Source organism: Mercurialis annua, linkage group LG2 (assembly GCF_937616625.2).
Source record: "Mercurialis annua linkage group LG2, ddMerAnnu1.2, whole genome shotgun sequence".
In the NCBI taxonomy this organism is placed as follows: domain Eukaryota; kingdom Viridiplantae; phylum Streptophyta; class Magnoliopsida; order Malpighiales; family Euphorbiaceae; genus Mercurialis; species Mercurialis annua.
Window position 1 is genome coordinate 55003963 of NC_065571.1, and position 25301 is coordinate 55029263.

General features: G+C 32.1%; 3 protein-coding genes and 1 pseudogene across 3 annotated transcripts; 1 reads left to right on the forward strand and 3 right to left on the reverse strand.

Annotated features, from left to right (window-relative positions):
• Positions 1-6672: 6672 nt before the first annotated feature.
• Positions 6673-15038, reverse strand: LOC126669629 (cell division cycle protein 27 homolog B). Its single transcript, XM_050363143.2, has 16 exons — positions 14843-15038; positions 14168-14240; positions 13897-14006; positions 13551-13597; positions 13063-13160; positions 12548-12831; positions 11486-11638; positions 10891-11107; positions 10192-10418; positions 10026-10091; positions 9482-9601; positions 9010-9086; positions 8307-8426; positions 7977-8196; positions 7606-7887; positions 6673-7119 (listed from the first exon to the last, which is right to left on the reverse strand). Exons 1-16 carry the CDS (start codon positions 14945-14947, stop codon positions 7069-7071), a joined length of 2250 nt encoding a protein of 749 aa, XP_050219100.1. The 5' UTR covers positions 14948-15038; the 3' UTR covers positions 6673-7068.
• Positions 15039-16035: 997 nt separating this feature from the next.
• Positions 16036-17555, reverse strand: LOC126669296 (pentatricopeptide repeat-containing protein At1g77170, mitochondrial). Its single transcript, XM_050362737.2, has one exon. It carries the CDS (start codon positions 17546-17548, stop codon positions 16130-16132), a length of 1419 nt encoding a protein of 472 aa, XP_050218694.1. The 5' UTR covers positions 17549-17555; the 3' UTR covers positions 16036-16129.
• A 957-nt stretch (positions 17556-18512) lies between these two features.
• LOC126670582 (protein phosphatase 1 regulatory inhibitor subunit PPP1R7 homolog) lies at positions 18513-21980 on the forward strand. Its single transcript, XM_050364347.2, has 6 exons — positions 18513-18856; positions 19333-19563; positions 19705-19851; positions 19953-20095; positions 20188-20302; positions 21401-21980. Exons 1-6 carry the CDS (start codon positions 18554-18556, stop codon positions 21479-21481), a joined length of 1020 nt encoding a protein of 339 aa, XP_050220304.1. The 5' UTR covers positions 18513-18553; the 3' UTR covers positions 21482-21980.
• Positions 21981-22627: 647 nt separating this feature from the next.
• Positions 22628-24048, reverse strand: LOC126668752 (SNW/SKI-interacting protein A-like; annotated as a pseudogene).
• Positions 24049-25301: the final 1253 nt, after the last annotated feature.

Genomic DNA, 25301 nt, shown 5'->3' on the forward strand with positions numbered 1-25301 from the left:
TCATGATCAACTTGCTGATTTCTTGACAAAACCATTACCTGCCCCAGCATTGTCTTTGTTACTGTCCAAACTTGGCATAATTAATATTTATGCTCCGGTTTGAGGGGGGCTATCAGAATTAATGACAGCTCATGCCAGCTCATCTTGTCATTCCTGATTGGATCTTCTATTGCCAAGTCATCAACTCACACGTTTTCTGTGTTCTGTTTATAACAGATTTTATGCCGAGTCAGCGTAGTTAGTTAGGCTGTTTTTAGTTGTTTTGCTTTGTTCATTAGCATAGTATAAATAATGATTAGCCTAACTCATAGTTTGTAATCTGAGATTTTGATTCATTAATAAAGATTTCAATTCTCTCTTATTCTTCTAATTCTAATAATATTGTCATGGATCTGAAGCCGGATAAGACTGATACGGTTTAACAAGAATGTAAAGTAATTTATCAGTGAATTTTATAAATCATTTGCGAAAAATGTTACGCGTATTCTTTAAAAAAAATCATATTCTTTGTCTGGTCATCATGTATAATTACCTAACTTCCCTACATTTTTACGCCTATAATTGTTTCTAATTTAGTAAATAATTAGAAGAAGAAAAAAGCAATGCATAACATGAAAAATATCTAGCAGAAAGCAGAATTAATAATTAATTTAGTTATAGTAATGATTTAGTATAAACTGTAAAGGTAATTATGCAGCAGAAATGGACAGCAACCGGCCATTCTTTTTAGATCAAGTCAATTTTAGATTAGTTATTTTTTTCACGTGATATTGATGATCGATCTTTCAATTTTAATTATAATCATAAACGTATTAACACGTGTCAACAAGTCTAAAATACCAAAAAAAAGGAGTAATGATTCAAATTACTGTGTTGAATATTTTGGTCTTTTTCTTAATTTAGAAGAAACGGTAGTAATTAAAAAGTTTATAACAAATGGCTAAAGTCATGGAACTTAAATCAAATTGCAAAGCATATAAAGGACAAAGAAATTGCGTGGAAATGATATTAGGTTGGTCAATATCTTTGTTTTTTTTATCATTAAGGCATTTGTGAGAGGAATTAATTAATTTTATAATTTTAACAATATTTTATCTAACATTTTTTTAAGAAGATTATAGCTATATTTCATTGATATATCAGTCAATATTTTGTTGCTCATATTTCTCTTCAGATATATGATCTTAACTTTTTTTTTTAAAAATTGATCGGATCTCATTAAATTGAATATGAAACAGTTACATTTATAAGAAATTCGGGATAATTTAAAAATTAAACCCGATGATCTGATATGGAACAGACAAATTGCTACCTGATTCACAGACCTTACTTACAAAAATAAAAATAAATTACTAACTATTTCGCGAATTAAATGCATTCTTCAATCACTTTTCTTTCAAACTTTTCCAAACACCCGTAAACTCACAGCATCCGATTCAATCAATACTTGATATAACTCCTTTGACAACAACTCCTTCTAAAAAGGAGACAACAAACCTTTCACAAAAAAAGGACAACAAACCTTTCATAAAGAAAAGATAAAATAAAATATTCATAAAAAAGACAAATAATAAAAAACAAAAAACAAAGGGTCAACGCGCCTCCTGAACTTGTGATAGGGGGTCATCTAACCCAATTTATACTTTTTTGAACAACTAACCCCAAAACTCTTCATTTTTGGGCAAATAATCCCATAAATTATATTTTTATTTTAAAAAAACAGATTTAGAATAATTTTATCGCAACAATTAGGGAAGTATCTAATTACTTTTTTGCATCCCTCACCTCCGATTTGTATTTTACGCGTTTTAAAAATACAATTATGGGGTTACTTGTCCCGAAAATGAGGAGTTTTGGAGTTATTTGCTCAAAAAAGTATAAATTGAGTTAGATGACCTCGGCCACAAGTTTAGGGGGCGCGTTGACCCTTTGTTTAAAAAATAAATAAAATTATTATAGCTCATAGACGAATCCATTTTGTTACTGAAAGATATTCAATCTATCGTCGCTTCTTTATAATTGAATTGCGCTTCGTGATAAATTTTAATTCGTCAGAAAAATGAAAAAAAATTGACTATTTATTATATTTTATGAAATTAAAATAACATAAACAAAAGGGGTGGCCCCGTTAATAGAAAAATTAAGCCATTGACAACTAGCGAAGATAAAATAAGAAAAAAATTCTAGGCGGCTAGAATTTGTTAGAGAGAAAAGAAAAAAGAAGGCGGCTAAGGTTTTAACTTTTGGCATCTTAACTTTTAAATATATAGCGGAATTAAGGAACAAAATCAAATGACCATTAAGATAAATTATTGATTATTTTTATTTTTCAGTAGTCAGTTATTTTTATTTTTATTTTTGTTATGATCCTTTACGTTTTCTAGCATTATTTTTGTAATTATCATTTTTTTCTACTATCTATGTATTTACTTATTTGGGACAATCAATGTAAGCATACAAGATGAAAAAGAAAATCTATAAATGAAGGTTGAACATAAAATGACGCAAAAGGGTGCATGGGAGCCGTATGTTCAAAAAGTTAGAATTTAGGTTTGTTGAATTACCCAAAAATGCACATATTATAATATTTAATAGTCTAAAGTAAAGTTAAAGTTTTTATTGCAAAGTTGGGTTAAATACATTAGAAGTTACAAAGCTTTAACCTAATTCCAAAAAGAATACTCAAAATTAATTTATTTTTTCAAGATTACCGAACTTTAATATGAAAATTATTAGTTCGTACTTTAATAAATTCTGACCAAAAAAACAAATATATAAAGCTATAAAACAGATCATAATATTAAATAAAGTTTTCACTTACACTTGTCATGTCACACTCGTATTTCAGTTCCGCATCAATTTTTGATCTGATATTATTAAAATATCAAATGGTGATCATCAAACTAAAGTTCGGTAATCTTAAAGAAATAAACAATCTCGAGCTACATTTTTAAAATTATGTTAAAATTAAGTAACCCCCAATGTTCTTATCCTGCTAAGTTTAAATATTTTTCACGAAATTATTGAGAATTCATCACACTCTTATTTTTTTTAATTAGAGTCAATTTGTTTAGAATATTAGAAAGAGAACCCATCAACATCAATGGAGTACTATGCCTGTTTTCTTTTAATAAAATTATATGGGGAAAGAGTTTCAAAAATAAAATAAAATTATATGGGGAAAGAGTTTCAAAAATAAAATAAAATTATATGGGAAATCACTTTGTAGGCTATGCTTTTAGATATACATAGAGAAGAAAACAAAGCTCATTAATTTATAAGGTAATGGAAACTAACTCTCTTTTGCACTTGGAAACTGGATCCTATCTAGGATTATTACATAAACAACATAACCTATTTTTTTTTTTGGATAAATACATAACCTAATTATTAATCAAAATCCCAACAAAAGTTTATGTACCTTAATTATTTTTCAACTCAAAAAAGAAAAGAAACCCTAATCTGTGATTGTATAGAGTAATGTAGATGGAGGGTATTCTTTATTTATAGTGGCATAGTAAAAAAATTATTCAATTTTTTTTGTTTGGCTGAACAACGTGCTATTCAGCTAATAAAATAAAATGATATTAGGCAAACGACGTGTCATTTGGCTTATTATTTTTAATTTTTTAAGCTAAACAACATTATTGTTTGGTCCATAATTTTTTTAAATATCAATTGCTTAATAGGGCTTCTTCTAAGACAAGGGTTTAATTGTACAAATTTCATTGCAAGGGTTTAAATAGTTTTGTAAGGAACAAAGGATCAAATCGCCCCCTTAACTTGACACGAAATATCAAATGAGTCATTCTCGTGGCTTTTGGTACAAACAAACTCAAAACTTGCGTTTTCGTATCAAAACGGCCCCCCGGAGAGTGAGTTTCTTAATTTCATTTAATTAATTTAATTATCTTAATTTAATTTCTAATTATATCCTAATTAATCCAAACCCTAATTATATCATAACTATACCCTAATTAAACTAACAAAACATAGTTAAGCCCTGATTAAATTATATCTAAACCTAATACTAATCATCTTCCTCACCATTCTGCCGCTGCTCCTCACAGTTCTGCCGTCGCCACTATCACCTCACAATTCTACCGCCGCCACTATCATCTTCCTCACATCTCTGCCGCACGCCACCTCTCGTCTTCCTCGCATCGTCCTACATCCCCGGCGAAAAGATGGACCATCGGAACCGAATTGGGTTCCAAACTTTTCATCTGTTCTCTGCCTGAGAATAGATGAAATCATGGGAACCCATAGTTCCCACGATTTCATCTGTTCTCAGGCAGAGAACAGATCCATTGGAACCCAGTGGGTTCCGAGGAGTTTTTCCCCTTTTCAGAGATGGTAAAAAGGGTGAAATAGTTCTTAACATTATAATTTTAAGTTTCTGAAAATGATAAGGATAAAATTGAATTTTGTAAATGATTATGGTCAATTTGAATATTAAATTAAATGTGAAGCATCTTGTAAAACATTTTTCCATTTTTAAAATGGAAAATGTCATACACTCATCGAGGTGCGACTGGGAAATGGATAAGCGAGGGTTGTTTTTAGCTAAAAACGTAAGTTTTGGGTCTCTTTGTACTAAAAGCGGCGAAAATGACTTATTTGATATTTCGTGTCAAGTTGAGGGGGTGAATTAATCCTTTGTTCTTTTCTAAGAGTAATAAATAAAGGGCTAAATTGAACCATATCACCAAGAAATAAAAGTATTTGTTGGGTTAAGTTTTTAAAAATAAAAATAAAAATTGATGACATTTAAGACAATTAGTTCAGAATCCCATTATTGTGGAGTGAAAGGGATTTGCGGAGAAATGTAGAGCTGCCCAATCGCCTAAATTTACTCTTGAATTTTTAAAAGGGCGTTAGCTTGTAAAATTGAATATATTTAAGTTGAATCTAATGACCTTTTCACCCGTAATTATCATCTTTAATGATAAGTTATAATCAATTTATTGATAATGACATGGCAGCTCCAAATTAATGGTGAAAGGACCATAGTTGAGCAAGACTTCATCTATATCAAGCTCTGTAATTATTTCAATATGAAGTGGTCAGCATGATCAGCACAACCTCAACCTCAAGTAAGTATGCAATTGAACCTCAAATTTCTGAACATACTAAATAAATAAATAAATTTTTTAAAAGTAAGTACTCCTTCTGTTCTTATTTAATTATCTATTTAGCCAAAATTACACATATGAGATATATTAAATATAACCCTGATAATAAATAAATGCATTGAAATTGATTCATAGAGTCATTTATTAAGAAGGATTAAATTTGAAAAATAATAGCTAAATTTATATTAAAATTCTAAATGGACAAGTAAATAAAGACAAATGTATTTTATTAAATGGACAACTAAAAAAATGGAGGAAGTATATATTTTTCATTTTGACGAGATGAATTAGTAAGAGCATCTATGTAAAATGAATAAATTTTGGATTCGAGTCATTGTTAAATTATAAGTAAAATTCTTTTATTTCTCTTTAAAAAGGAGAACGAATATATATTTTGTTCATTTAGAAAATCGGCAAAAAAACGTATGTTATATCATTTAACAAAATATTATTTTTCTTAAAAATGTTTTAGAAAAATGAAAGAACAATCGGTCAAAGAAGTAATTGTCCACTCTAAATTCATCCAAAAAAAAAATGATTGTCCGCTCTATTTCTTTGGTTTTATCCCTTCCTATCTCAATGTTGTCCATATCCGCTTTGGTTCGTCTAAAAATGGTCGGATTTTTTAATTTAAAACAAAAACAAAATAAGTAGTCTCAATAATATACAATTTAAAATTAAGGTACCAACTTAAAAATAAGACATAAGTTTTGGTAACACCTATGCTATTAACCTGTTTTAATATTTAAAATAAAACTATAGTGTAAATTAATGATTTCCAGCAACTTAAAATTACCAAATATATTAGATTCTGCCCACCAATACAATTGATGAAAGAGCAAAAACTTGAAGATATGATTAAAATGATAATTAAAGTTTTAAAATTATTGGTGGTCCGTCAAAAAGACAAGAATTAAAGGTACAAAATTGATGTCATTTTCTTTGTGTTCTCCTAAGTCTTCTCTTTAGCAAATTTATAGTTGCCATTAATAAACATGTTGTTGCCCTTTGGCATTTCCCAATTCCAAGCTTTGATTTTTAGTTTTCATGGTGGGCACTATTGCTTTTATTGCACTTCTATTATTTTCAAAGCCTACTTGCAATTTCCAAGCTTCAATAATGTCTGCTCCGCCCATATTCAACAAGCTTATCTCTATAAAATGACTCTTACTACGTTTATTTGTACTTAGAATATTTATTAATTTTATCATTTATCATCGCACATTTTATTTTAATAATTATTAGTTTTTAATGGATTTTCTAGCAATAAAAAAATATTTGGAGTAAAGTTTATGCGCTCTGTATTAAAAATGTATCAACGACGTCTTTTTGAACATTTAATATGTATATGTAGTGTATATTCTGTAGGCAAAATAAAAACGTTAAAAGTTAAAAAAAATTGAACATAGAGTGTAAGAACTTTTTGATATTTTCCATCCCTTCAGACTTCAGTTTAATTTATTTATTTTTTAAATAGACCACATTCAAATTCTAAGATTGGAAATTTGAGCATGAAATTTCATTACTTTCTGGAAGCTAAACTAAAGAAATAAGTAAGATACAACTATAAACAACATATGAATCATACAAGCATCTATTTTTGACTCGTTTATAAATCTATAGTACAAACATGGCCGCGACCCTAAACCATTACAAAAGAGGAGAATATATAAGCCAAGCTAAAGGAAGAAAAACTACACTACCGTTACATAAATAGATTATATTGAAGCCTAACTATTTAACAAAATCAAGGTCCCTTCTGCACAACCCATCGACGTTATAAGAGGCGTCCCAAGTAGAAAATGTATCAAATATGAAACGACTTTGTTTGCAACTTGTCGAGAGCACAAGCAGCGGATCTCCTTGGTACCGATATGACCCGAGCCAGGGAATTGTACCATCACTTTATCTGTATTTCCAAAAACAAAAGGATTTACAAGTGGTCTTCTATTTCATCCGGTACGTGCAGCTTTTCCATGGCAGCCTGTTAAATCATAAGGAAATCAGAACGATCTAAGGAGAAATAAAAATCCATGCTGACATAAGTGATCATTCCATGTTCAAAGCTGCTAGTTAGAGTGTGTATAGCTTGTAAAACCAAAGAAAAAAGCATGATGTTGTCCATGAAGCATTCATCCAGTTCAATGTAATGCAGAGACAGCTAGCTATATTGCACGGAAACTTGTCGAGTCCTACTTTTCGACATATAATTTCCATTATTGGAAATTCTTCTGCAACTATGAAAGTTTAAATTTAATAAGAATATCGTTTTGCATTTTTTCGTTTCAACATTTCCTATTTTAGCATTTTTGTTTCCGTGCAACATACGCAACTACACGTGATAAACATTTTCCAACATTCCTATAAAACTCGGATCATTTTCCATAGAGCAGAGTTACTAAGCAAACTGTATATTCTTCAGCGTAAACGTGCTACATTTCACAAAGAATTGAATCCGGTAATCAAATACCTTAATTGTCGCAACATCGGTTGCTGAAGGTTTCAAATCCAATGCAAGACCAAAATGCAGCATTGCCTTCTCATGCATGTTATGCCTCTTATAGATCTTACCCATCAAAGCATATACACTACTTTCACGAGGGGCGTACTCCTTCAGCTCTTCTAGGACTTCTAAAGCTTCTTCAAATTTTTCCAGACTCACGAGTATATTAGCCTTTTGATACATCGGAAGAGGATTCTTCTTATCAGCTAAAATTGCCCTCTCCATCATCTCCAAAGCTTCCCTATTTTTCTGTTATAAAACAAAAGCTTATTCAAACAATTATAGAATATCAGCTATAGGTTCAAGAATGCAACAGTCTATACACCAAGGGGTGTAACCTTCAAAGCATGCAAAGCCGTCCCGAGATATGACATTATGACAGAAGAACGTGGATTTATTTGAAAAGCAACTTGGAAGTGATGCTCGGAAAACTCCAACTTTTCTAGCCGCAGGTAGACCATCCCAAGCCCATACCACGAGTTATAATGTCTATTATCAATTCGCAGTGCACTCTGGTAACACTTAATTCCGTTGTCAAAATCCTCTAAAGCTACATATCTGCAGCAGAAAATTATCAACAGTCATCACATGTGATACGGAAAATTTAATCTTGACATGCATCAGTTAGATCACGATTTCTAAAACCAGAGTGGGAAAAAGCAACATACTCATGACCAGAAAGACAGTGAGCGTATGAAAATCTTGAATTCAGCTGCACAGCCCTCTGAAAATTTTTCAGGGCGGTTTCATGATCTTTTTGCAAACTATAGCAATTCCCCATGGCACACCTGCAAGGAAATTAAATAAAATGCAAGGAATGTGAAAACAATGCTAACAGCTATAGACACTTAAAACTGCTGCAATGAAATGAAATCTGTAGGATATGCTCAGTTAAGTCAACAATAAGAAGCCACTGATTGACTAGATACCAATGGAAGGTAAAGGACTTTTACTGATCTGAAAAATGGGCAACACAAGAACTCAAGATTCCAAAGTTTACTCCTAGATAATAGCATAACTAAAGAGAACAAAGACAAGAAGATGAGGAAACATGTAAACATTCACCCATACGAAAAAATGAACAATACTTTCAGTATATAACAAAAATGTAGTAGGATTGGCACTTCACATTAATGTAGCCTAATGTAAATCGACTAAAAAAAACTAATCAATAACTGTAAAACATGGCCGAGTTACATTGAGATGTAAAGATGTAAAGAACAAAAAGAAATAAATCAGATAAAATAAATCAGGAGAATCAAAAACGGACAACATATATGTAAGCAATAAAAGCAAAATGGTTAGTACGTTGAAAAAAAAAACAGGGACTAGGATGCACATTATTAATTAACAAAAACATGGCAACAATACCAGGATTGAGGAGCTAAACGATCAGTTGATATCAGTTCTCGAGCCAAATAGCTTAACTTCATGTCCTCCTTTAAATGCTGCAACAAAAATTGTAAGAGTAACTTCTGATGAAGCAAGGGATGACATTAAGGAAATAGACTACAAGATCAGAGATCAGGTGTCTCGACAGAATATAAGAATGATTTCCAAGAAGAAATCTAAATTGATGAATTTTAGTAAACAGAATAGTCTGCACAGCAGTTGTACTCCTGTTAATGATTCAAGTAAATGAAGAAGTGGAAAAGGAGGAATCATAAAAAAAAGAAAAACGACATGCCTGTATCAATTATAATTATAAGAAATAATTAAGGTACAAGGAGGCATAATCATGACTGTATTGCTATAGCTTATTTCAGCCAGAGGAACTTCTCTCTCATCTTTATGTTCTTAAGGCAAATATAACCACCCGAGATATAAGGATGACAGAACTCACATAAAGTACCGTAGAATGTATATCCAATCCCTCTAAACTGTAAGGTGATGTTTGGCGTGAGAGAGTGAAAGCCCTATCAGCTTCTAGATAATCCACTAATTCAAAATGTGCTTTTCCAACCTGCATTAAAAGTACCAAGGAATATGTCAGGTTATGACGTCACTACTAGGGCAAGCAATGCACTGGATGAATGGAGAGAGAGAGAGAGAGAGAGAGAGAGAGAGAGAGAGAGAGAGAGAGAGAGAGAGAGAGAGAGAGAATAAAAGGAAGAATCAAGTAGCAGAAAACCCCTACAACTACTATATGGAAATACTATTGCAGGTTTTCTGTCAGCAGAACCACTTATTCCATTCCTAAATCTCAGAACAAGACTAATAATTATTTCTCTCACAAACTCACAAATAAATGGAACAGCCAACAGAAAAGACAGCAGTAGCTTGTGTGTGTGTGTTTACCAGAGCAAGACAAGTAGTATCAGCTGAAGGAGAGTACATAAAAATCCACTAGAAAACAGATACGGACTATAGCTCAACAACTGAATTACCTGGGAAAGTACCCAGCCTGTATTATAATGCTTTTGTGGGAGTTTCATATAGGTATTTAATGCATCCTGTCATACCAAGAAGCAGTTTAGACAATCATTATATTCTACCAGAATAATACAATATGAATACTAACTTCTGTTTGTTCCAATAAATCAAATTGTATACCTGGCATCTGTACAAGCAGGAAAGTCTGTACCCCTCCCCTAAAATTCTCAAGAGACCTAATATTTCTGAAGCACCAGTTAAAATCCTTGAGGCACTCGTGACAACTCCACCAATTCTTATAGATGCTCCTTCTGAGTCAAGAGATCTAGCATCACCTGAGGGTGATGAACTGGAGTTTGTTGCAGCGACATTCGCACGTGATTCGTCAAAAGTCTCATTGCGTATCCCTTATTAAATAAAAAAATTGAAATGTTCAATTGTATGTAAATTATAATTGATGAGCTACAAGCACAAAAAAATAAAAATGAAAGATACAAATAAATTTACAACAAGCAAGGAGAACATTTGAACTTAAGTGTGTAGTTGGCAATACAAAATCACTTCCACTGACACTACTAGAATTGACCAATGACCCCTTTATTTCCACATCAGTGTATTGCCCAGTTTAAAAAGGTAGGTATTGATTCAACCTTTAAGTTATCAGACATGACACATTAAAGAGAAGCCGGCATCTATAGTGATTTCAGGACTTTTGTGCTGGTCCAAAACATAGTAACTGGGATGACTAACAGCTACCATTAAGGCGACTTATTTGATCATCCTATAACGATTTTGCAAAAGCAAGAAACTTATTTCAGCTAACTTCAAAATCAATAAAGAAGCAATCCCCAAATAGCGAAATGCAAGACTAATCATCACCTTCATCGTAGTTTTCATTGGCCCATGACTGTCCTTTACGCATTGTTACAGAACGTAGTGCCACAGAGCTCAGTTTAGATCCACCAAGATATTTAGAGGAGTTGCTAATTCCATTCCCCGTCCCCAGAGTGGCACTTGCATTTGAGTTATTCCCTACTTCAGCAGCAAGTCTTGTACTTCGTCGAGGGCCAGAATCAGAAAATAACCTCCCAGAAATCTGAAACCAAGTGAACAAAAATATTGCAGATCAAAATGCATTTCACAATTTTCTCTAGCTCAGTGTAGATTGATAAATCAAACCATCACTAAAGTAAATCACAACAGACATACCCAACACAAATGATTCACTGACAAACAACACAGAAGAGAAGCCCCAGAAATAGGGGTGTGCAGAACGGAATGGAACCGGAAAATTCGTTTGATACAGTTCGAAATTATAAGAAAAAATAGTTTTTTTTTTCAGTTTTGGCGGTAAAAAATTTCCAATTCAAATTTGCTAAAATCAAACCAAATAACATCAAAAAATTTAAAGTTTAAGATTCAGAGGATATAAGGAAAAGAGGCTGGGAGAGTAGATAACAGAGTAAATTTTAACCTTCCGTAATTTCCCTTCATCGACAAATTTTCTCCGTGGAGCTTGAATAGTAGAGTTCACAGTTGATCTTGCAGAACTATCAGCACAGAGTGAGGTAGGATTTGGAACATTTGGCTGAGGTCTGCACAAAGGTGGTGGAGCAACACCTGACAACTGCAAAGGGAGAGAATCTTGAAGAATAGCGATACAAAAATTCAAAAATTTATTAATCATAAAATAGAAGACCAGTGCAGCAGCATCAATTGAACTTCCAAATTGACCAAATTATTAAAAAACAATGTCAGTCATATGCGAGTGAAACTAACATAAAATAATACCAGTACAATACGAACAATCAAGCAAGAAGTGGAATAAATGAGAATCAAAATGCTAAGAGATCATGAAAGAAAAGGAGCCTGTTTAACTATTTTATGCATGTAAAGCAACTGGCATTTAGAAAATTAAGCGGGAAGGACGAGATTGGGGTGATTTAGTAGGCATGGGACTTGATTATGGGGAAAACACAGGCAGAGTGTCATAGACAATGGAAACAAACTGAATTAAGGAGAGAGAAAAAAATTTATACAATCATGAAAACTGAAAAGCAGGGTCTAAAACTTAAGCCAAAACCATGCATGATAGCAAAAGAGAGAACCAATAAAGGATTTACTTGACTGATTAAGCCACAAGAGCAAGAAAAGACAAAAGAATTTCAGCAGGGAAATTATAATGGACAAACTTAATGATTTATATCCGAAAGACCGAAACCCACCCAATCCTCAACAATTACATAGAAACCCAAATACGAAAAAGAGATAACGCTAGAAATGAATTAAAGAACTAACTCTAGGATAGAAGATTCGGCCAATTTCCATAGGAAAATCCATTTGAAAATAAGCTATGCGCATAAACATGAAGGATTTGGAAAATTTAACACGACCTTGAAAAATATACATGACATACTAACCAAAGTAAAAAAGAAATAGGAAATTTTCAAATAAAATATCAAAATTTATTCCACTTCTTGCATGATTGCTAATGATTTGGTTACTTTGAAGCTCAATGTAATTCCAGCAGCCGTACCTGTGAGGCCATCGGTGAAGGAGTATTGTAGAATGGTAAATTTGGAGGGCCGCCATTAGGAGGTTGAGTAGCAGCTCCAGGAATATCTCGTAGATTATTGCCTTGCATGTGCTTTAACTGCCTTGGACTAATATCTTCTGATCCACTGTTTCTAGGACAGAGTAAATTATGATCCTCACCAGAAATATGCATGTTTTGCGAAGCTGATGCATGGTTTATGTACTGCTTTTGAATGCAAACAGCAGCTGCTTCACCAAAAAATGCAGTTACCTCTTCAGCAGCACCTACAACAATTAAAATAAGAAATACTTAATCAAATTAAACAGAATAAATCTAAAATAAGAAAAAATGAATTGCTTAAATTAAGTGGAAGAAAGAAACCAACCATATTTACACCAACAGAATGAAACTCGATTATTCAACTAGATAGATACTAATATAGATGGAGTAAAATGCTAGCACAGGCAACACAACAAGGGCAAAGAAAATAAGGCCACGTTGGTATTCATACAGACCTAAAATGCACAGCTCCTCAAATGCAGCCCAGAGTAAAGGATCTATTGATAAGGCCTGCTTGAAGTGAAAGATCGCATTTTTCCTTCTATCAGTATACCTAAACCAGATAAAATTCAATAAATGAGTTTCGATAAAAGGTGCAGTTAGACATAGCATGCCAACAAATGACAGATTAAAATCAGCTGTTCAACAAAAATCAATTTCCATGATGAATCTGCAGCTCTATGACTCCAAAGAGGAAAATAAATACTTCAAAATCCAATTGAGATTTATAACAGTAAAAATTATAAAATAGCAACATAATTCTGCAAGTGCTATTAGGTTGTCATGCTTATGAAGTTCAAAACTTCAAATTGAAAAAGTACTTGGTAAAATACGAAGTGGATAGCTCAATAAGAGTATCCCTGAACTCAAGATTTGTTAAACAAAAGGCAGCATCATCATGGAAGCTATAAGACCATCTATGAGAAAAAAAGTTCTGAGTAACCTATAGATAAGCCCAAGGAGGTAATGTCCAGCAGCACCATTCGGAACCTATGTGGAGAATAAACAAAAATGAGCATCTCATAACCCATCCTGGAAAAATATTAACAAGCAAAAAATAAAATTCAAAACACAAAAATAATTTCCTCAACTATGAATACATGTAGATCTTAACAACATTCATTAACTTATCCTAAAACTAACACATCTATAAGGATTCTGTTCTGTTTCAAGAACACTTTATAGACTCAATAACAGTAATGGAGATATTTAGCTATTTTTGGTAGCAACGTCAACGCACTTTGACAATAGCAGACAAATGTTTTCTCTAAGAAAAATCTTATGCATACCTCTGCACTAGGCTCATTGGAAGGACATAGCGCTGCTTCAGCTTCATTTAAAAGATCCATCTGAAAGCATGATATGGCAAACAAGTAGCGGGATTGAGCCATTTGTGTTCCTTCAAATAGTAATGAAGAAAGAAGATGAAGATAGATGCATAAATAAGCAATACTTTTTACTGATCAACAAAGTAAAGAACAAAACCAAACACAATGAAAAAATAATGACTTAAATAACCAAGACTATGGTCAATATGATTATAAAATGTACACTATTTACCTTTTAGAATATGATATGCCGCATAGGCTTGATTATTTTGCAAATAGCATCCTGCTAACAATTGTAAATTTGTCTGCAAAATTAATCATTACAACATTAGCTAGACTTCAGTTGCATAACAAGAAAAAAAGGCATTCTTCATTCTCTAAGATCAAATGTTCAACTATGCCATCCAAAAAATAGCTATTTTCTTTCGCGGTCAAATATTTCATTATTTTAAAAATTGCGATTGACATATAATTTCTTCCACTTGAAACAAATAAATATGTATATGCCAAGCTCTTAATAGTTTTTAAATTTATTTCAAAAAAAAAATAGTTTTAAAATTTAATTAATGTTCTTAAACCATGCTTAAATAACATACTTATACTACAAATCACAGAAGAAATTAAATTCATAAAAAATAACGAATTCTCAACTCTTAATCAGCAGAATACATAAATACAGCTAAAGCAAAACAAAGATCGATTTAGTCAGTTAATAAATATGCTCTATTTTGAACACTGAGGAACAGTGAGTATGTTACCACACATCTCTATACTTCTGTTAACACGCCGATTATAGAAAAACCAAAAAAAAAATCGTTTAAATTTGGGAGGGGTTTCTCAGTAACCAAACAGAAACATCTGAGAAAATAAAACAGAAATTGGAGGTTTTATAAAGGACTATTAGTACCTCAGAGGGAAACTCAGCGTAGAGACGCTCGCACATGAAAATGGCATTGCGGTTCATGAAAAGGCGGAGACTGTTGTTTACACAGTCTATTAGTATTACTTCCATTGCTCCGATTTACACACACCAAAAAGCTAGAGGAAGACGAAGAGAGGGATTTTTCTGGTTTTAGGTTCAAATTACAACCGCACGTGTTACCTTTGGGTTTTTGAATTATATGTCACGTGATTTTTCTATTTTACATCAAAATTTAAATTCGTGTCTTTTTAATGTTTTTTGAACAATTTATTTTATTATATACATTGCAAAACTATTTTATAAAATTCAACTTTTTGCATTTTTTATTAATTATAATTAATTTTTTTACTTTTTTCAATTATATCAAATTTAATTTTTTTATAATTATATTTTTAAAAATGGTCGTAATAGATAAAAAATTTAAAAAAATCATAAATAAAAAATGAAACTGAAACTTATATCATATTTATCTAAAGTTTGGTGGGAAATAATGGAATATGAATAATGACTTTAATTTGAATTGAGAAATGAGCTGTTTGAATATTTAAATTATAAATGTTGTCTCCCCATTCTTATAAAAAAATAGTAGTATTATATTTTAAACCAAAGGAAACATTGAAATTTAATGTGTTTATGTTGTGTTGTTGAGCTTGATCAAAATATACACTTCTTTTATAAAAGGCAAATCGTTGTTAAAATTCAAATATTTGCAATTTTTAACAATTACAATCAATTTTTTAGTTTTTACAATCAAGGCTGATTTAAATAAAATGATTATAATTTTATTCAAAATTTTAAATTTAAATTTTTTGGTCTTTTATCAATTATGACCAAATTGTAAAAATATTATCTACCTTCTAAAAAGAGTTGCTATAAGACTCTACTTACAATTAATAAAAAATTGCAAGAGTTTAAATTTAAAAGATGATATAATTATTAAAATAAAAAAAACTGTATTTTTTTTCAACTAGACATAATTATTAAAATTAAAAAAAATAATAGCCGTAATTGAGTCCAGATTTAAGCTATATATCATATATGTTGTATAATTTTATTTACATTTATTTAACCCGTTGAATCAATAATAATTGAACCGGTGCATACTAATTCGGCTACCGGTTTGTATTTTTAGAGCACTTACGCAATGCTGTTAAAGTAAATATGCACAATTTAGGTCGTGCAAACCACTATCTTTTTATTGTTAAAATCAATGATAGAAACTAATTAATATGATGTTTAATCAAATGTTCTTTACAGAACTTATCATCAACTTCAATTCGAACTAGTAGTAGTCAAACTATAAGCAGGAAGTTTAGCAAGCTTATGTTGTTTCATACCTATTCTAATCCTTTCAACCTCTTCCCACAAACCTTTACTAGCATATATATTAGACAACACAACAAAAACCCCATCATTCCAAGGTTCTAATTCATGTAAATGCTTAGCCACCCACTCACCCATCTTCACATCTCCATATTTCTCACAGGCACCCATCAAACACCCCCATATCACCACATTTGGCTCCATCGGCATCGCTTCCACAGTCTCTCTAGCCTCTTGAAGCAACCCGACTCTCCCGAGCAAATCCACCATGCACCCATAGTGTTGCATTTGAGGCATTATACCATACACATTTTTCATCATATTAAAGAAAAGCTTCCCTTCTTGTACCTTACCGCCATGAACACAAGCACTCAAGACGCCAATAAAAGTTATATAATTAGGCTTCACTTGAGCTTTTCTCATACAATCAAAGTACCCAATAGCCTCATCGGCATGTCCATGCATTGCATAGCCTACTATCATTGATGTCCATGAGGACACATTTTTTTGTTCCATTGCAGAAAACACTTCCCCTGCTAAATCCATTCTACCACATTTTCCATACATGTCGATAAGCGAATTAAACATTAGAATATCTGGTTTCGCAACATTGTTAGCATGAAAAACATATTTATGCAACTGAATAGCTAAACACAAATCACCTAAATTACCACAAGCCGATAAAACACTAACCATGGTCACACAATCCGGCAAAAACCCACATTTTCTCATCTCTATAAACATCTCTATAGCTTCCTTCGCACGCCCGCCTTGACTAAGTCCCGCTATAATAGCATTCCAAGAACCTAATTTTCTATCAGGATTTTCATCGAACACCTTATACGCATTCGTAAAATCACCACATTTTACATACAAATTAACGAAACCACTCTCGCAATACTCATTTAATTCAAGACCAACTTTCATAGCAGCCGAATGAAGCTGCCTACCAAACCCAGTAGCATATACCTGACACGCAGCCTTTAAAACAATGGGAAGAGTATAAGAATCGGGCAAGATACCAGCTCGAGACATGGATAAGTAAATCTGTAGAGCTTTCGTAGGAGCATCCACTCTAGTGTACGATCTTATTATGTTATTCCAATGGAATGGAGCGGGATAAGAGTGGAGCAACTGGGTTCGGACAATGTTGGCGTAAATTTGGTTCAATTCTTGTAAAGTTGTGCAGATTGATAACTGGATTGTTATGGCGTTGGCTAGGTCTTGGTTCGATTGTGGTAATGGTGATTGGTTTGTTGGCGGGGCAGTGTTTAAAGCAAGAGTGTGGTTGAAATGGTGGTAAATGTTCAGGTGTTTAAATGTTGATGATTTTGGGAGGTTATGAAGAAGATGATTGAAGGAGTTCATGTGTACCGTTGCACAATGTTTGGCGGTCTTTGGCTTATAAAATTGGGATTAAATGTGAATTTGCTCCCTAAACTATACTGTTCGGCATAATTACGTACTTCAATTGTTTCACCAATAGTTCAATTGGTCATATTTTAATGAGTGCACGAAATAAGTCCTAATTTTTTGACAAAATAAAGCATGCTTCTACAATTATACTTGCTCAGAGTTTAGGAAAATACGATCGAGTTAAGAATATTATGCTTCAGTCTTAATAATCTGCCTATATTTTGAATAATTTAGTTTAAATTTATTTATTTATTATATGAAGTTAGTTACCACTTTTAAAATACCAAAAAAACTTTTTGTTTTAGCTAGTTGGAGGTAACTAAATGTCAGTTTAATATAAATATTGAAAACATATTTAATATTTATATAAGTATCATAAAAAAAGCTAATTTAATTCAAGTTTTAACTGATTTTAGGTTCAACACTTTTCTTTTTACTAAAATGACTTGCCTATTTGGTCTTAAAAAGTAAATTGATATAATATTTCATAGAGTCAAAAATTAAATTATTTAAAAATTACTTACTTTATCTCTTATATTGGATGCTTTACATTCATAAAATTGAATTTAAGTCAAGTACTTTAAATTTTATATTTGAAGGATAAAAATTTGATACATATTTCAAACTTTATAATTTTCTCACTAATATAGTTATTGAATGTGATACTCTCGAGCTAGTTAAATATATCTCGTAAATTGTACCTAGAGAACTAATTACGCCGAAATAAAATAGTGTATTAGGATTAATTGCTAATTGTTGCCAACATTAGGAACCAGATTCACACTTAAGCCAATTCAATCGTCTACTGGGCCACTGGCTACTGAAATCAATCCAAGCCCAAAACTATAAACCAGAAGGCCTATTATCAAAGCCCAAATAATCATCTTTCTCCGCGAAATTTACTCGCAAAGAGAATCAAACACAAAACTTGAAACTTCACCAAATTTTCTTCCGTCAATGGACGGCTTAAATCAACCGCCGGGGGACTTGAATACCCGAACCGAATATTTAGTCGAGGAAATCGAGATCGATCCGTCGAGCACAGTACTCGACCTCACGAGCTTTCAGCTTCACGATCTCGACTCGGTCGAATTATCTCCGGGTCTAACCGAATTAGACTTGACCGCGAATCGGTTATCGAGTTTGGACCCTAGAATTTTGCATCTTTCTAACCTGAAAAAGCTTTCAATTCGACAAAACCTTATTACTGATGCTGCGATTGAACCTCTCTCTGGATGTGAAGCGTTATCTGGTCTCGAGGTAATTTTTTTTTGTTTTTTGTTTTAAATTTATAGGCTATTAAAAAAAATAAAAAATAGCATTAAAATCTAATTATAAACACTCTAATTTGCTTGATGATGGTTAAAAAAAAAACAAAGTTGAAGTTAAAAATGATCGGAAAAGCCAAACAAAGAAGATTATAGATATTGTATTGAAGTGAGTAATTGAGATAAATAAATTTATTGAAAAAAATGGTTAAAATTACAACGAAATGTTAAAATTAGGTTAGTATTATAAAAATTAGAAGTTTTAGATAAAAATACAACAACTCGTAAATGTTTAGATTTAATTTACCATTAGGCCTAATTTTTATATTTTACGACTAAGCCTAATTGGTTTCTGCATTTAAAGCCTATTAGATAGAATCTATTTTGTTTTATTACTTAAGGATTGGAAGATGTGGATTGAGTTAGATTTCAGGATTTAGAGAGATTGATAATTTCTAATTTTGACAGGAGTTGGTGCTGAGGGATAACAAATTAACAAAAATTCCTGATGTTTCCATATTCAAGAGCATATTGGTTTTTGATGTTTCTTTTAATGAAATAAATTCCTTAAATGGAGTATCCAAGGTCTCCAATACTCTCAAGGAACTCTATGTTTCTAAAAATGAAGTTACTAAGATGGAGGAGATTGAGCATCTTTGTCAGCTACAAATTCTTGAGCTTGGTTCCAACAGATTACGGGTTTGTCCTCCTCTTTATCGTTTAAACTATTACTATTGAAAGTGGTAGATGAAGTGGAACATAGGTGGTTTTTATGTTATGGAAATTATAAAGCTTTTCGGGCATGGTTTTTATTTAAGTAAATCATTTTTGTTGTTTCAGGTAATGGAGAATTTGCAGAATTTAACAACTTTACAGGAGCTATGGTTGGGACGAAATCGTATTAAAACAATTAATTTATGTGGGCTGAAATGCATTACAAAGCTTAGCTTGCAAAGCAACCGTTTACTTTCTATGAAAGGACTTGAGGTATTTCTTGAAATTGTATTCCTGATAGCGGTAGCACGGAAAAATTTCAGTTATTGTGACATATGCTCAAGTAGTTTCTATGTGGTTTGCTTGCGTTTCAGGAATGTATTGCACTACAAGAGCTGTATTTGAGTCATAATGGTATAAGCAAAATGGAAGGCCTGTCAACCTTGGTAAATCTTTCAGTGTTAGATGTATCATCTAACAAGCTCACTTCAGTGGATGATATTCAGAACCTTGCCAAGTATGATTAACATCCTTCCCTACCTTGGAATCATGTGCTGTCATATTCTACTCTACCATTGATATTCCTTATGATTTAACATCTCATAACAGGTTAGAGGATCTATGGCTCAATGACAACCAAATAGAATCACTCGAAGGCATTGCTGAGGCAGTTTCTGGTTCAAGAGAGAAATTAACCACAATCTACTTTGAAAACAATCCATGTGTATGGCATTCTGCAACTCTTATAACGTTCAAATCCTAAATTGTTTAGCAGCTCATTTTTCTGTTTTTCCGACATGCTAGTTAACATTTGATTTATAGACTTACCTGACTGTTTAACACATTACCTGATGCTTTTTCATTGATAAAGCCTATCCAAGTGCATAAGACCCATAACATTCTAAGCTTGATATTCGTATTCTACCTTGGATCATTAATTTTAATGGAAATATTTCATGCTTATCATCTTAACAGATTGTCTCTGAATGTCTAGTACCCTGAACTTTGAATCTTTTATTTCATGAATCATGGATTCTCTTTTTATCAATTTTACCTTGGATACTTAACTTTAATGGAAATCCTTCATGCTTGTCTATTGCCCTGAACTTTGAAGCTTTTATTTTCTAAATCATGGATTCTTTCTAACAAATCTTTCGATATTGCTTGTTAGCAACATATGTTATTTTTTTGAGAAAAAATTGGTGGTTGTGCATATCCATGTATTTGCCAGTATTTAACAATTTGAAAATCATAGAAGTAGCATATGATATTTTTCACTTTTAAGTTGGAGTCTGTATAAACATTTTATCCAGTTCCATGAGGTGCAGACTTGTCTCCATTATACCAGTTAACCACCAGTCATTTGATCAACTCTAGCAGCCATATTACTACGCTGACATTAATTGTTACAGTTCATAGCCATGTTTAAGCTCCAGCAAGTATTGCTGCAATTGTAAATTTATTCTTTGGAGCTGCAAGAATTTCACATGTCAAGTAGGATGAAGGAGTATATATAGTATTCTGTGTGTGAATTTTCTCTTATGCGGATGCTGATTATAAGGAAAGAATCAGTAGTGGTTTTTTTCCCTCTTTGCTTGTGCGTTTCTATCATTAGGGATTTTAAAATTATTATTAGAAAATAAAACTATGTGACTGTACGCATGCATCACTGGGTGGTGATGAAAATCACAGTAATCAGTGGCTTTAATACTTGACAACCTTGTTTGACTGATTGCAAATGAGAACTGCTGTGTTTCTTTATGTGATAGCACATATCCTACTCATGTGTTGCTAATCTCTTGTTCTCTCTTTTTTTTTGCAGACAAAATCTCCAAACTATGTTATCACCTTGAGACAGATTTTTCCTAATGTTCAGCAAATTGATTCCAGTGTATTCGCTTAGAAGTTTACATGGTTTCCAGGTTCCTTCTTTGTTAGGACTCTTATATCCAAAAAGTTGGAAGCCTATGCAGGTGGTGTTTTCTAACTAAATCCCTGCCCCTCTTTGGTTGCTCTATCAAAGGACTGCCTTGAATACATTCTCATGGGCGTAGAAATTAACTTTCGATGCATTAACTGCTTCTCCGTTGGGGATTATGTTTTTGAACATCAACCAGAGATTCGGTTTGAAGACCCTAAGGATCAAATTGTATTCTGCTGTTTTAATGTTGCAGTTGCTGTTTATACATGACACCATCCTTTAAACCTTCGTTTTCCTCTTCAGCTAACTTTATATTTATCTTCTCCAGAGTGACATTTCAAATATGATTTCACTTTATATTACTTTGTATCTTATTTAGGTTTAGTTATATTGGCAGTTGAAGAATTATTATTCATGTGTTCTTCATTTTAATATGTTCTTTGAGGGAGTTTCTTCTGTCAGGGGAATTGCTTTGTCTTGATGATCTACATCTTATTTTACTTTAGGCCTAATGTCTTAAAAAAACCCGACCTTTTAGCCCCTTTTTAATCATAAAATGACGTTGCAAATTTGTCAATTTTACCCTATTTTGCATTTTTGTGTTTCAATTGTACCCTGAAAAATTAAATTAACGTCTTTTGCGTTTGAAAATTTGTTTAAAACATTCTACATGTCTCGCATATATTAATTGTATATTTTTAAAATTTATTTAAATTTAGTTAAATTAATTAAGAGTTTAAATTAGTGTTAATTTGATTATGGTTTTTAGTTAGTTTTTAAAAATAAAGGACTTATTTGTACTTTTTTGAATAAAAAAGAATTTAATTTCATGTTTATACTTAATTAATTGAATGATTTCATCATTTAAGTAAAAAAATTAACAAAAATTAAAATATTGGGGTACAATTGAAAACGGAAAATTTAAAAGTGGGTAAAATTGACAAATTTTCAACGTCGGGGTAGAATTGAAAAAAAGTTTAAAGGTGAGGGGTTTTTGAGTGATTAGACCTTTACTTTATTATATAATTCTGGAATACTGTAATTGAGTTGGTATCTGTAAGGTTTAATTGTTACTACACAAGTACACTGCATTCATATTAATGTTGAGGTAGCTAAATAAGATAGGAAAAAAGAGAAATTTAAAATTTAAACAGAAAAATAAATACGAAAATGTTCAGAAATAGAGAAAAGTTGCCTTAAAAAGTAATTAATTAGTCATCATTCACAAATTCGATCCTAGTTCTACCTTAGAGAACCATCATATCTATCCTACCGAAATCCAACACTAGCTCTCCGGAGCATTCTCACCATTCACGATATCTGCCAGAAATTTATCTAAATCAAATGGGTCATCTTCTACAGCATGTATTTCAAACTCAACCGGCCTATCCCACAATCGAGTCTTCGCTGGAGTTCCAGCAAAGGCCCTGTCAGGTTTGAACCTCTCCGTCTTCGTAATCTTATCTAATTTCTCATCAGAATCTCCATACGTATAACCATTAACATCTTTCTTAGGGCGGTATAATGCCGAAAGTGTAGCCTGATTTTGGAATAGGCTTCTGTCATACACGTTATACTGATCGTCAGTAGCAAAACCAGAGACCATACATTTTTCTTGATTAAACAATCTTTGATCATATATAACCTCTCCTCTTACGGCAGAAACTCCAGTAGATGACATACCGAGAGCAATCTTCTCGCTAATGTCGCGATCTTTTTTCTCTCGCAATCTTAAGCGTCTTACTCTTAGGAGAATCAAATCTTTCCCTTTTCCTTTCTCTCTGTCGCTCTTCGCAGAGTTTCTCCATTGCTGACGCTGGAGGTGCTGAAACGGTCTTCATAGGACGTGATTTCTGTGCTAATGCTAATAATTCTTGCTCGTGCTTTTCCTTCTTCGCCATCTGTATTTCCATGTCAATTTTGGTTTTCATTTTCTGAGCTTCTCTGCTCTTCTCCTCTGCAATACACGGCGCCTCTTGCGAACTTTGCATATTTGTCACTAATCATAACAGTCTGCAAGTCTCTTCCATCCGCTGCTAAACGCTTATCTAGAGGTATAGCGTAACCTTTCGGGTTTTTCCAATTAGAAACACAAGGAGAAACTTTCCAATCCTGACAATCTTCAACGGTCAAGCTCTGAGGCGGAGACTGGACCACCGGCCCTGGTGGCGATCCACAAGGCCTCAGAATATTCTTGTGCTTGAACTTAGGTGGTTCGATCGGGTCGACAAACAACTCTGCCAATCTGATCATCCTTGAATTGAAAGCTGCTGAAGTCAGAGATAGCTTGTATTTTATAAAGCTGGACTGTTTAGGAACATTATTTTGTCGTGCTACGTCGTTTCACCTTCCGTGCACAATTTTCTCAATTGCATCTTTAGTTTCCTCCGTTGTCTTAACCTCCTTCTGCAAATCCTCATCCCCATCATTATCCTTGGAATATATTTTTGGAACCAAATCGTTAACACGATGCAAGAAATCCTTAAGATAAACCATAATTGTAAAAGAAAAAAAATTAAACAAACGCAATCGAATGGCAAGAAAATAATAATAAATTTTAAAAAATAACCGATAAAGTATATTAATCGCTAACCTTAAAGAAAAAAATTGACATGAACTTTTCTCACTGCACGCTAGAGTTAGGTAACTCCAAGTCTCCCACCCAACTTTATAAACCTACTGTTTTTTTAGGGTTTTGAATAATAGACTCTATATGTAGAGTTTTATTATTCTCTATAAGGATTAATTTGTATTTTTTATTTTAATTTATATAATTATGTCCTATGATAAAATAGGATATTTAAATATTATAATTTTAAATTTTTCATTATAATATTTTTAGGACTTCTAATTAAATTAAATAATTAATTAAATAATAAAAAATTGTATATATTATAAATTAATAATATATAAAATCAACAAAAAAAGTATTTTAATAAATAATACAAACAATTATTAAAACAATAACAATAAAAATAGTGATAAAAAAACAACAATAATAACAAAAATAAAAGGCTTAATGTCTTGAAAAACCCTGATTTTTCATTCCCTTTTCAATTCTACCCTGACGTTGCAAATCTGTCGATTTTACCCTATTTTATATTTTTTCATTTCAATTATACCATAAAGCATAAAATTGACCTTTTTTTTTATTTGGCAAAAATTCTCTAAATTGACCCTTTTTGCATTATATTAACTGTTTATATTAAATTGACCATTTTAAAAAAATTATTAAACTTTTGTCAAATAAATAAATGTCAATTTTATGCTTTAGGGTACAATTGAAATGAAAAAATACAAACTGGGGTAAAATTGACAATTTTTTAACGTCAGGGTAGGATTAAAAAGGGAATGAAAGGTCGGAGTTTTTTTTATGGCATTAAGCCAAAATAAAATAAAGTTTGAAATTTAGAGTGGGTTGGAGATGACCTTATGCGGAAATACATCAAAACAATTGGTTTAATATATATTTTGACCATAATTTGTATCCTTTAACTCATATAATTTTTAAGCTAAATGTCTCACCTATGAAATCTCTGAATTTATTAAATAATACAATTTGACCCCTTGAACTTGATAATTATATAAACATTGAACCTCTCTGTGTCTATCTAACACTTAAAATAATCTAGAAGGATTTGTGTACTGATGGGTTTAATGTTTATGTATTTATCAAGTAGAGGGTTCAAATCGGATTATTTAATAAATTCAGAGGTTCGACGGGTGAGACATTAAGTTAAGGAATTAAACATGTACTAAAGAATATAAATTTAGGAGTCAAACTATATATTCAGCCAACACA